The following is an 11,970-nucleotide window of genomic DNA, read 5'->3' as shown; positions in this document are numbered from 1 at the left end:
GAGCCGCAGCTTGACGACCCTATTGCCTGTCACCTGGTGGGCAGTGTGCTCCAGAGCCGCAGGAAAGGTGAAAAAGAGCCGCATGCGGTTCCGGAGCCACGGGTTGCCGACACCCGGTCTAGCTAGTTGGAAACCTTCCACTTCAGATCTGACCGTTATCACACGGTTGTCTTTAGTGATAAGCAGTTTAGTAGGGAAGCCCCACTGATATTTGATATCATGGTTTCATAGCAATTTCGTAAAGGAGAGCAGTTTCTTACGGGCTAGTATGGTATGTTGGGAAAGGTCAGTGAATAGGGAGATCCCAGTATAAGGGTCTGGGTGCGGGTTATTTTTCTGAGCAAATAGCTCCTCCTTAAAGGGGTAAAAGTGAATTCTCGCTATAGTATCTCTTGGAATGTGATCAGGAAGAAATGAGGGTTTTGGCAGTCTATGGGCCCTGTCCACTTCTACTTCTCTATTCGGAGTGTGAGATAACAGCGCAGAGATCATTTGTTAAATATATTTGTGTAGATCCGCAGCAGGAACATTCTTGCCAATACACCTGAATTTTACATTATTCCTGCGGGAACGGTCTTCCAGGTCCACCAATTTCGCTGTTAAAGCTGTCAAGTCTTCTTTTGCTTCATTATGTGCATCAACTAGTTCGTTGTGAGCTTTAGCAAATTCATCCATTTTAGTTTCCACGTGCGTTACCTGGTCTCCTAGACATTCAACATCCTTGTTAATTTACGATAAAAAGCCCATCATATCTTTATGCAAGGAGCCTTTAAGTGTAATTAACATATCTTTCAATACTGCTGCAGTAAGGGGTAGGGACTCTGCAGGGTAGTCCTCCAGATGTACTACAAACTCAGCAGTGGAATTATGTAAGAATGAATTCTACTGTTGTTCTCCCCCAGGCTGTACATCTGGAGAGCAGTGTTGCCTGTGTTTCTGCGGGCTATTTGTGGGAGAGGACCATGCAGAGCCTGCAGTCGCTGCTGGGCTGGATGTGTGCAGGGGAGAGATTTGGCCATCCCTCCTCACGTGTCCCTGTAGCTCAGGAGAGGGAGAGTGACCAGCGCCATATTGAGGGGAGGGGCCTCCCGCCGGAGTAAAAAACTCTGTTAATTTGTGGGGCCCCTCCTTATTTTTCCTCTTCCCCATTGTGCCTCCTTGATGCCCCCCTCTTTCCGAGGGCTTACTGTGAGGTTGGTGGGTGTCCCCGCTGACACACTTCGCTGTGCTAGGCTGCGGATCTCGGTGGCTCCCGGAGCTCTCCTACAGAGCTGCCATTTCCCTCCGCAGCCGGCCACGCCTCCCTTCATTTTCTTTCTTCATTTTCCAAAAACTTGTGGCAATGATCGAGATCTGCAAAATACTCACCATGCTTCTTAGCAAATTCCTTGGGATGACCAGTAAAGAGGCCCTGCTAAACTCCACCTGTAAAAAAACATCCCTTGAATTCAAAGGGGACAAACGACAGATCTTCAGCAACTTATCCCCTCGGACTTTGGTCAAGAGGTGCTCCCTGAGACCAGTTACAGCTCATCTTCAACAGCATCGTGGGACGCTAATGCTAGCTGAAGTCGCCGGAGATACTAATACAGCGATCAGTAAAAAAATCTGTACACTGTACTAAAGATACTGACAGGGGAGTGAAGGGATTAACATGGGGGAGATCAGGGGGTTACATGTGACCTAGCTGTGCTTTTACTGTAAAAGTGAAATGCTTTCTTCTCTCTCTGGAATGGAATGTGCCCAGGGAGAGAAGATTGCATCATTTCCTGTACCTGTGTAAGTGTAACCAAAGGTACAGGAAGATCACTGATAGGGCAGGGAGCAATCAGCAAATCCATCCTGAACATCACTGGCCTTAATCTGCTGATTGCTCAGTTGGGCACGGAACCACGGCACCCCTGGGTCGGCAGGCGTGGCTGGAGCACAAGTCATGTATATATACATATGATTGTGTGCAGGGAGCCCTCCCTGTAGTAGTAATTCTGCTATAGGGCGGAGCTGAACCGGTTTTAAAGTCCTGCGGCTAATGTGTCTTCCCCATGTCAATTATCCTCAAGTTATGTTGTTACAAAATCTAAAATAACTGACTTTTAAAAAAAAAAATGTTTTTATAATTTACATGTTATAATTATTTTATAATACCATATTATACATGTTAATTATGATGACAATTATACACTTATAACAGAAAATGCTTTCAGTGTGAGACTCTGGGGAAATGACATCTTATTCCAGGGACTGATCTTATCCGCCTTCATTTAGTTGTGATGAGTTTCTCCTGAAGATCAGAGATCGTTCAATATATACCGAACAACGATCCTCCCGACTGAGGGAACAGATCTCATCACCTCCTTCACACTCCACGTAGAAAAAAAAGATGTTTTATTATCTGAAGGAAACGTCTATAACTGTCATTGGATCAACTTTCTAATTGCTTCATTCAAATCTCCCGCCGGAATTCCATGTGACGTCACAGACAATCCGCCCTCTTACCGCCAAACCCGATACGGAGAACCGACCGCATCCATTTACCGTTTTATCTGGGAAGATCGATCAACCCTTCCATTCATTCCAGGCTCTGCGATCAGCCAAACATCGTTATAAGGACATTGCAAATATTCATATAAAGATCGTTTATTAAGATTTATGTTTTCCCTCCAATCCCTCAGAATACAAAACCCGACAAGATCTAGTTATTAGTTTGTTGATTTAGTTGTAGAGAAGAGATCAATGAAAAGTCTACAGAACAAGAAAACACTTCCTGCACTAGAAACATCGACACCGAGATCTCCGGATACATTTCTATGGACTTCTCGTCAGACAAACATTACTGGCTGATGAAGGAACCGCCCACATCTGTGATTGGCTCAGAGTTCAAATTGCTGTCTTCACATTTTTCCCGCCGGGATTGTGTAGATCGTTCCAGACAAATATTCCGCCCGATTATACCGCCAAATCCGACCTGAGAACTGATCAGATGAGACATTTATCCGAGAAGTATTATCATCGCTTTCATTCCAAGTAGATGTAGATGTTAAAGGCGGCGCCAAGCGCCACAGGAAGGTGCTCCGGGACAACATCCAGGGCATCACCAAACCCGCCATCCGCCGTTTGGCCCGCAGAGGGGGAGTCAAGCGCATCTCCGGCCTCATCTATGAGGAGACCCGCGGAGTGCTGAAAGTCTTCCTGGAGAATGTCATCCGCGATGCCGTGACCTACACCGAGCACGCCAAGAGGAAGACCGTCACCGCCATGGATGTCGTCTATGCTCTCAAACGACAGGGACGCACTCTCTACGGATTCGGAGGATAAATCCTCACAACCGCGCGCCCCCCCCCCCCCGTCCCTTCTCAGGGCCGCCCACCTTCTCATACAAAGGGCTATTGGTTGATCATCTCCAGGGTTCTATCTGCTCCTCCTGGGGGGAGAAGGATCGCCGCTCATTCCAGCAGTAATGGGGGGGGGGGGTGATGGAACTGTTAGTTATTCTATATAACAGGATGACGTCATGGATAGATATAGTTCAGCAATTCCACCAATGAATCTGTCCAATCACCTGATTGCATAGTGTGTGATCAGTAATCGGGATGGATCTGGTTCGGAATGCCGGATTTTGCTTTCTAAATTCTGAGTGACATAAACATGTCGGTGATCGCAATGCGCTTGTAACGATTGTGGCCAATCTGAGCCCCGAATAATGGAAGGGTTAACCGATGCTCATACAAAGAGAAACACATTTGATTCTTCATACATGTTATTTCTCTATAGATTCATTGTACATATGTATCTGGGAGGGTCATGATTACATATGAGACCTTTCAATATTCTGGACGTGATATGGGGGGTGGGGGGGAGAGAATCTGTAATTCTTAAAAGTCTGACGGAAGGACAAATACATATCGGTCAGTGACATGATCGTATACAGATCTGATGAAGAATCGTGCAATACTTTATTCCCATCATATAGAAAGGTAGAGATCTATGACATCTATCTCACTGATGTTCTGTATGTTGGGAATCCTGGATTCTGAGAATGGATACAAGACAATATATGGAAGTGATCATCAGAATCCATTTCTAGTCGTGATTTAGTCCGCAAACACATTGGGGACAGAGATAACAGAACAAGGATTGACATGACTCAGTAATCACCGACATCCCTGACTAATCAATACAACTGTCTGGAATTAAAGCGGTGATATTTCTCGGATGTCTCATCTGATGATCTCCTTTGTTCTCCGGCTCGGATTTGGCGGTATAATCGGGCGGAATATTTGTCTGGAACGATGTATACAATTCCGGCGGGGAGAATTTGAAATCTGAGCCAATCACAGCTGTGGGCGTTGTCTCCATCAGCCAATAATGCATTTCTTACGAGATGTAAAAAAACACAAGTATTCGGAGATCTCTATTCCTAGTGCAGGAATTTCTCCATCTTGTCGGGTTTTGAGTACAAATAAAACATTTCACATGAATATCTGCAATGCTCGGAATGAATGGAAGGATTGATCGATCTTCGCAGATAAAACGATAAATGGATGCAGATTGTCGGTAACGGTCCATAGAACTCCGGCGGGAAATCGGAATGTATTAGACAATTGAAGCAATGACCGTTTATTATTCAAATAAGACAAAAAAAACAATGTGGGGAGGAAATGATCTGATCAGGAAATGTGATAATCTCACTGAAATCCTTTTCTATTTTTACCTTTTAGAACTCTGATGTGAAAACCGGTTATCGGCTACAAATAACCCGCCCAATCCCGGGGCGCCGAGAGATCACTTTCTCCCCAGAAAGTTGAACATAGAAATCCTTCCCGGCGTCCAAACCTCTTCCTATGGAGAAGCAGAGATGACACCCGGATGTAGAGGAGACTTACTGTCCGGACGGCGGGAAGGATTTCCACCGTTTAGAATTGTCATTACAAACACGTGACAGCTTCCATCCCAGAACGTCCTTTACTAATCCGAGATCTACAGAGCAGGACGGAGGGAAGAAGCCGCTGACTTTCCTCCTCCACCCCCCCAGAATCCCACAGAAGCGGGAGATAGAGGAGTGTAGGATTGGTGTCCATAGAAGCCGTATGTCCGCCCTTTGTATGGAGATGTGGGGGGCTCTGAGAAGAGCCGTTGTGTTGGCGGATAGAAGGGGATCCTGTGGGGGGATTACTTGCTCTTGGCGGCCTTGTGGCTCTCGGTCTTCTTGGGCAGCAGCACGGCCTGGATGTTGGGCAGGACTCCTCCCTGGGCGATGGTGACGCCGCCCAGCAGCCTGTTGAGCTCCTCGTCGTTGCGGACAGCCAGCTGGAGGTGTCGGGGGATGATGCGGGTCTTCTTGTTGTCTCGGGCGGCGTTGCCGGCCAGCTCCAGGATCTCAGCCGTCAGATACTCCAGGACGGCGGCCAGATAGACGGGAGCTCCGGCCCCGACCCGCTCGGCATAGTTGCCCTTCCGGAGCAGACGGTGAACACGACCGACGGGGAACTGCAGACCGGCCCGGGACGATCGGGTCTTGGCCTTAGCCCGAGTCTTGCCTCCTTGTTTGCCGCGACCAGACATGATTGGATGACTGACGAATCACACACAGATAGGTCCCAGTAGCCGCTTCCTCTCCTTTATACACTCCATGCTCTGACGTCACACGCTGGTACCGGTTGCTTTTTAGTTCAGCCAATAGCGAACAGACTTGTTTCTACACTAATCTGTACTCGAGGAAAGGAAGCATGACGTCACTCTGCATGACATGAGCGAGTCCTCCAATAGGAGAGTGAGGAGGGATGAGGCTCCTTTGCATAGGCTGCCTATAAAAGCAGCACATGAGGGCGGCTCCAGCACACTTTCCCCGCAGCCAGCCAAGTAGTGGTGAACCCTGATCATGCCTGAACCAGCCAAGTCTGCGCCGGCGCCCAAGAAGGGCTCCAAGAAAGCCGTGACTAAGACCCAGAAGAAGGACGGCAAGAAGCGGAGGAAGACTAGGAAGGAGAGTTATGCCATTTACGTGTACAAGGTGCTCAAGCAGGTCCACCCCGACACCGGCATCTCGTCCAAGGCCATGAGCATCATGAACTCCTTCGTCAATGACATCTTCGAGCGCATCGCCGGCGAAGCTTCCCGCCTGGCTCATTACAACAAGCGCTCCACCATCACCTCCCGGGAGATCCAGACCGCCGTCCGCCTCCTCCTGCCCGGAGAGCTGGCCAAGCACGCCGTCTCCGAGGGCACCAAGGCCGTCACCAAGTACACCAGCGCCAAGTAATCCCCCCGCCGGGGCCCCATCATCCCAACAAGGACACAAAGGCTCTTCTAAGAGCCGCCCACCATTCCAATCACTGAGCTGTCATCACATTGTATTGCCGCTAGAGGTCCCACACACGTCACACCTACACTGGACATTCGTTCTAGGGACGGACTAACCTGTACATTGGGGGGATGGGAGGATTGGCTGCAATGCTCAACACTGCCATTAGGTGTCACTATATTACACACATAGACGGGAAGGATTTTTTGTTTCTCTTTTCTGCTCTGCTTGATACATTGTTACACGTAGTAGAGGCGAATGTTTAACTCTTCACTGACTGATATATGTGCGGCTGTAACATGGCATCATAGGAAATTATACATAAATCATGGAGACATTACTCCATATATTACTAGGAATAGATTTACTGATTTCATATAGTACGAGATGTGGAAAGCATTACATTTCATCGGTTTTATTGGGAACCTTTAAAAAATAAAGATTACAAACACCAAGCAAACGTAATGCATTTCTGATAAATGTGGTTATTATGGATCTGCATGGGGATTATGGGTGGAATTTTTATTTTTAAGGGTATTTTAATTGGAGTTTTGACAGTATATAATACATGTGCTGGATCATTGAAGCATTATTAACATCCCACTATTTTGTAAACCAAAAACATTCATATAATATCGAGACGTTTAGAAAGTCAAGGTTGATACAACTAACTTTTGTGTCTGGACAATGTATAGTAAAATATCCTGGAAATAGGAGGGGGGGGGGGGGAATGTTTAGTGGAACAGGAGATAAAATGCAGTAAAAGAGTAGAAAGAAAGGTGGGGGTGTTAAAAGGGAGAGTTAAGTAAAGAATAGAGAGCACAGAGAATAGAAGGATCTCAGATGACTTATGTTCGGTTAAGTTAAACGTGTGAAATACATTAGTTCCCTCAGTAGCATTTGAAAGAGAATCATTCCTAGTGTTACCCTATCACTAGAGCCTGCCTGGTACGAAGGGGGAACCAGGTAGTGGAAGCATATATATCCCTCTATGGGGACGAGGCGTCTGAATAGATACTAGGGAGCTCTGACTCAGATGTAGTGTAGCTCAGGTTTGTATCATCTGAGCTGAAGGGAAACATTGTCAACCTGTCCAGTAGGCTGGGCGGGCAGGGATAGGATACAATTTAGTGATGTCATTGATCCATTTACAGTTAAAAAGTTTGCGAGGTAGAGACTTGAAGATCCAGATGTTCTATGCAAAGTAGACTGTTGAGGCTCTGTTTCACATCCGCTATTGACTGTGGGGGTAGCGACGTCCACTTTTTTAGGATGACTCTCCTGGCTGACATTAAACAGGTGGCTAGCCAAGGTTTGTGTTTATTGACGAGCAATTGATGGGTAAGACCAATGCTTTTGGCAATCTATTGTATATGCAGGGGCGCATCTACTGTGAGGCAAACAAGGTGTTTGCTTAGGGTGGCAATTTTTAGGGGGCTGCACCGCCCCCCAGATGAAGGGTCCTTTTGGGCAGCGGCAGACAGAGCCATGCAGGGCTGCCAGCAGAGGGTTCGCACCGTTACCCTTGCAGTGGCCTGGAAAGCAAAATAATCAATGCGGGGGAGGACAGTTGCAGAGCGATGCTCCTGTACCTCTCCCTCCATCAGCTGACGAGCCGGGACCAGAGGACAGTCTGGAGCAGAGAGAGGAGAAAAATAGGCTCGGAGAAGGTGTTTGTGTGCTGTCCCATATGATGTAAGAGAGGGAAGATATAGAAAAGGGGAGGGGAGGGGAGAGAGAATCATATATACATACACACACTTATCTCTCTCTCTTGGGGGGGGGGAGACGCTTAAATATTGTGTTGGCTAGGGCAGCACAAAATCTAAAATACACCACTGTGTATATGTATGTATCTTTATTTGTTCCTTTCTCTTTTTCTGTACAGCAGTCTGTGAATTTTAGGTGCATCAGATTAATACACAGAATGGAAAGTGGAGGTTACAAATTGTAAAAAGGTTATCAGAAATTAGGGGGAGGATTAGATGCATTGGGACGATTTATTTCCCTCACCCTTTTACTTTATGTCATCCAATTTACTGAATAATGGACAGAAATAGTCCACTCCCGGAAATTGCAATTCTTACATTGATAAGAGGTTTGAATATACAATTATAAACATCTTTCTTATCAATGTTTTCCCATCTGGCAGTAAGGAGCTCCCAGAGAGATCGGGATATTCTGCTAACAGAGATAACCTGCAGATCTTGGCGGGAAATTCAAATAAAATATTCCGATCAGATGAAAATATAAGACATCAATAAAATAATGTTTGTTACAAATAAACTCGTAAATGTAAAATGAATGGGATGAATTGCTGCAGACTAGATGTCCGCCTCCTCACATCCTCAGCGATAGATTGTCATTGTGCCATCAAAGTCCACACTGTCCTCGCCGGGATCGGATTGTCCTTGGAAGTGGGATTCGGAGAGAAAAGGCAGAAATCACATTGTATCTCCTCCCAGATCCGCACACAAGTCATGTCTCTTGTCATCTCGCTCTTCTATAGACAATACATTGCAGCCCTTCTGACTGTCCCTGTTAGTCCACAATTGTGCTGGATGGACCGAGATGGGCGACAAACGTTCTGCTTCTTAGTCCCGAACAGAGGAATCATCGGATCCGTGAGATCGGAGGAGGATCTTCTGTCATCCCATTCACTGTATTATGGAGGAATCCAGTCCGATGTCAATGGATGTAATTGTTACATTGTACAGGGAGTCTCTGATCTCTGATTATTAGCAGATCTCAGATTAATCTTCTCTTCTTTGGTAGTAAGGAGAGCTCCGAGCATTGTATGATGTGGAGGAACTCCCCTCCCCCACCCCTGACACAGCGGGCTTCTCTACCTACAGAGATAACGGGCAGATCCTGGCGGGCTTTTTGAACATCCCGCTCTTTTATGTAACCCAATCATTAGAAGGGGCGTGACATAGTGCTCCAATCAGGGGGCAGGGATGTGTATAAATCTCTGCACAGCGGCGTCATTTCACGTTCCCAGCGAAGATCTGAGAAGTAATGGCTCGTACCAAGCAGACCGCCCGTAAGTCCACCGGAGGGAAAGCTCCCCGCAAGCAGCTGGCCACCAAAGCCGCCCGCAAGAGCGCCCCGGCCACCGGCGGAGTGAAGAAGCCTCACCGCTACAGGCCCGGCACCGTGGCTCTCCGAGAGATCCGCCGCTACCAGAAATCCACCGAGCTGCTCATCCGCAAGCTGCCCTTCCAGCGCCTCGTCCGAGAGATCGCCCAGGACTTCAAGACCGACCTGCGCTTCCAGAGCTCCGCCGTCATGGCTCTGCAGGAGGCCGCAGAGGCTTATCTCGTCGGACTCTTCGAGGACACCAACCTCTGCGCCATCCACGCCAAGAGGGTCACCATCATGCCCAAAGACATCCAGCTGGCACGCCGCATCCGCGGAGAGAGGGCCTAGACCCCCGCAACAGACATTCCACACAACCCGCCAACCAACGGCTCTTCTCAGAGCCACAACCTCCCCCCACACAGAGCTCTACACTACCGAACTACAATGAATAGGATAGACCGGAATCTATAATACAAGTTATCGGGCAATTACTCATCTCTGCGCCCCGGGACCGCCATTCCTTTACTGGTTTTATTCATTTCTACAACTCATAACTAGACATGGAATGTGAGACATACAATGAGATCCATCCGAATGGGCCCCTTCCACACGGAGATGTCACTATGGGGGGGGTCAGTTATGTCCTCTCTTACCTCCTCCGATACTACATCGGGGTCATCACAGATCACATCGCTCCGCCGGGGCGGCACATACGGACACACCGGGAGGATTCTTCCTTCTCTCTGTGTGTGCCGCCCCGGACGGTTTTCTATAGAAAATAATTCATTCTGGAAATTTGGGCGGGACATTTAAAATTATTCCACCAATCAGAACATTCAGTGTTTTATCCGTCAGCCAATAGCAGACAGTAGCGGATCTTCCCCGGAGACTCGCAGAGCCCGAAGATCGGTTGTTTTCCTCCAAATGGCACCTGGAAAGCCGCTCCCCGTGTTGTAGAGGCGATCCATCCATAGGAAGGAGTCCATTGTCCGCACAACACGATGTTCTCGGTGCGATCATTAGATCCCGTCCAGAGGATGATGTGTCCCCGATCATTACATGGCGTTTCCGTACAACTTCCACAATAATAATGAAGGCTGGGAATTCCTTGTAGAACGATCGGGAAATGTTCATTGTTACCCCCCCCCCCATCCCACAGACAGTGTGCGGGAAATGGTCATTGTTATCCCTCCCCCCATCCCACAGTGTGCGGGAAATGACAGATCTCCAATCCGCATATGACCGATGTAGGTGTGTGGAGGGGGGTCGGGCCTGTGAAATGTATCGGGAGGGATCTCTCCTTTGGCCAACCAGGAATCATTGGATGACCTATAAAGGGACAAGTGTATAATGTGAGGAGGATGGAGACTGGAGGAGGGAGAATGCGGCTCGTGGTCGGTGTATGTATGGAGAGCTCTGTTGGGGGGAGGTGGGGGCTCTGAGAAGAGCCTTTGGGGGGTGGAGATGAAGGAGGTCGCCGCCCATTATTTCTTCTTCGGAGCGGCCTTCTTGGGCTTAGCCGCCTTCTTAGCTGCCGGCTTGGCCTTAGCGGGACTCTTGGCGGCTTTTTTCGGCTTGGCTGCAGCTTTGCTCTTCTTGGGGCTCTTGGTCACCTTCTTGGCGGCAGCCTTTGCCGGTCTCTTAACGGCCGGCTTCCTGGGGCTCTTGGCTGCGGTGGGGGCTTTGCCGACCGCTTTCTTCTTGGGGGACTTGGCGGCCGGTTTCTTGGGCTTGGCCGCAGCCGATGGCTTCTTGTTGCTCTTCTTGGTGGCCGGTTTCTTGGGCTTCGCCTTGTCCTTGGCGCCCTCGGACTGCTTCTTGTTGATCTTGAACGATCCGGAGGCCCCATGGCCTTTGACCTGGACGAGGCTCCCCTTAGTCACCAGCGCCTTGAGGGCGATCTTCAGACGGCTCTTGTTCTTGTCCACATCGTATCCTCCGGCGGACAGGACCTTCTTGAGGGCGGCCAGGGACACCCCGCTGCGCTCCTTGGAAGCGGACACGGCTTGGACGAGGAGCTCGGACACGCCGGGACCGGACGCCTTCTTGATGCCTTTCTTGGCTCCTCCTCCGGCTGAAGTCTTCTTAGCCGGCTTTTTCTTGGCGGCGGCCTCCGCTGGAGGAGCGGCGGCTGGGGCGCTCTCAGTCTCCGTCATGATTCCACAAAGTCTATCGGACAAATACGTTTCCCTCCTGTGCTGGCCGGAGGTTATATGCTAAACGGCCTGCGCTGCTATTGGTCCGTACACAGCAAGCTGCCTGCACTGCCATTGGTTACACAGCAGACACGCCCACTGGCTGTCATTCCTGCTTGGGGGGACACATTCTACCCACAAAACAATCTGCTCCCATCCCCCACTACAATCCGCTTCACATTACACGAGGGAAGAGGGGAGATCACCAAACATTTCCCTCTAATACACAACTCGGCTCATCTCTAGCTGACTACAAGGAGCCGGGAACAAAAACATCGGCCGATCACAGGAGATCCTTGTGTCCTGTCATGGGAGACATACAAAGGGCTCCGCCCATTACAGGGTGTCACGTGTTATGGCCTAGGTGTCATTATTGGATCATCATCACAAATG

General features: G+C 48.8%; 4 protein-coding genes across 4 annotated transcripts; 2 read left to right on the top strand and 2 right to left on the bottom strand.

Moving 5' to 3' along the window:
- Positions 1–5,111: 5,111 nt before the first annotated feature.
- Positions 5,112–5,585, bottom strand: LOC149444845 (histone H2A type 1-like). The gene has a single exon (XM_089654477.1). It carries the CDS (start codon positions 5,560–5,562, stop codon positions 5,170–5,172), a length of 393 nt encoding a protein of 130 aa, XP_089510603.1. The 5' UTR covers positions 5,563–5,585; the 3' UTR covers positions 5,112–5,169.
- A 255-nt stretch (positions 5,586–5,840) lies between these two features.
- On the top strand, positions 5,841–6,320 carry LOC149444844 (histone H2B 1.1). The gene has a single exon (XM_089654441.1). It carries the CDS (start codon positions 5,879–5,881, stop codon positions 6,257–6,259), a length of 381 nt encoding a protein of 126 aa, XP_089510567.1. The 5' UTR covers positions 5,841–5,878; the 3' UTR covers positions 6,260–6,320.
- A 2,992-nt stretch (positions 6,321–9,312) lies between these two features.
- On the top strand, positions 9,313–9,789 carry LOC149444843 (histone H3). The gene has a single exon (XM_089654440.1). The coding sequence runs from the start codon at positions 9,320–9,322 to the stop codon at positions 9,728–9,730; it is 411 nt and encodes a 136-aa protein (XP_089510566.1). The 5' UTR covers positions 9,313–9,319; the 3' UTR covers positions 9,731–9,789.
- A 1,023-nt stretch (positions 9,790–10,812) lies between these two features.
- LOC149444842 (histone H1.5-like) lies at positions 10,813–11,538 on the bottom strand. Its single transcript, XM_089654439.1, has one exon. It carries the CDS (start codon positions 11,536–11,538, stop codon positions 10,867–10,869), a length of 672 nt encoding a protein of 223 aa, XP_089510565.1. The 3' UTR covers positions 10,813–10,866.
- Positions 11,539–11,970: the final 432 nt, after the last annotated feature.

This window comes from Staurois parvus, unplaced genomic scaffold, assembly GCF_062004578.1.
Source record: "Staurois parvus isolate SC_StPar_1 unplaced genomic scaffold, SC_StPar_1.0 ptg000769l, whole genome shotgun sequence".
Taxonomy (NCBI): Eukaryota; Metazoa; Chordata; class Amphibia; order Anura; family Ranidae; genus Staurois; species Staurois parvus.
This window is presented reverse-complemented; position numbering and strand designations above follow the sequence as displayed.

Excerpts from the sequence above, each read along its gene's own strand:
- LOC149444845 (XM_089654477.1), bottom strand. The coding sequence starts at position 5,562 with ATGTCTGGTCGCGGCAAACAAGGAGGCAAGACTCGGGCTAAGGCCAAG.
- LOC149444844 (XM_089654441.1), top strand. The coding sequence starts at position 5,879 with ATGCCTGAACCAGCCAAGTCTGCGCCGGCGCCCAAGAAGGGCTCCAAG.
- LOC149444843 (XM_089654440.1), top strand. The coding sequence starts at position 9,320 with ATGGCTCGTACCAAGCAGACCGCCCGTAAGTCCACCGGAGGGAAAGCT.
- LOC149444842 (XM_089654439.1), bottom strand. The coding sequence starts at position 11,538 with ATGACGGAGACTGAGAGCGCCCCAGCCGCCGCTCCTCCAGCGGAGGCC.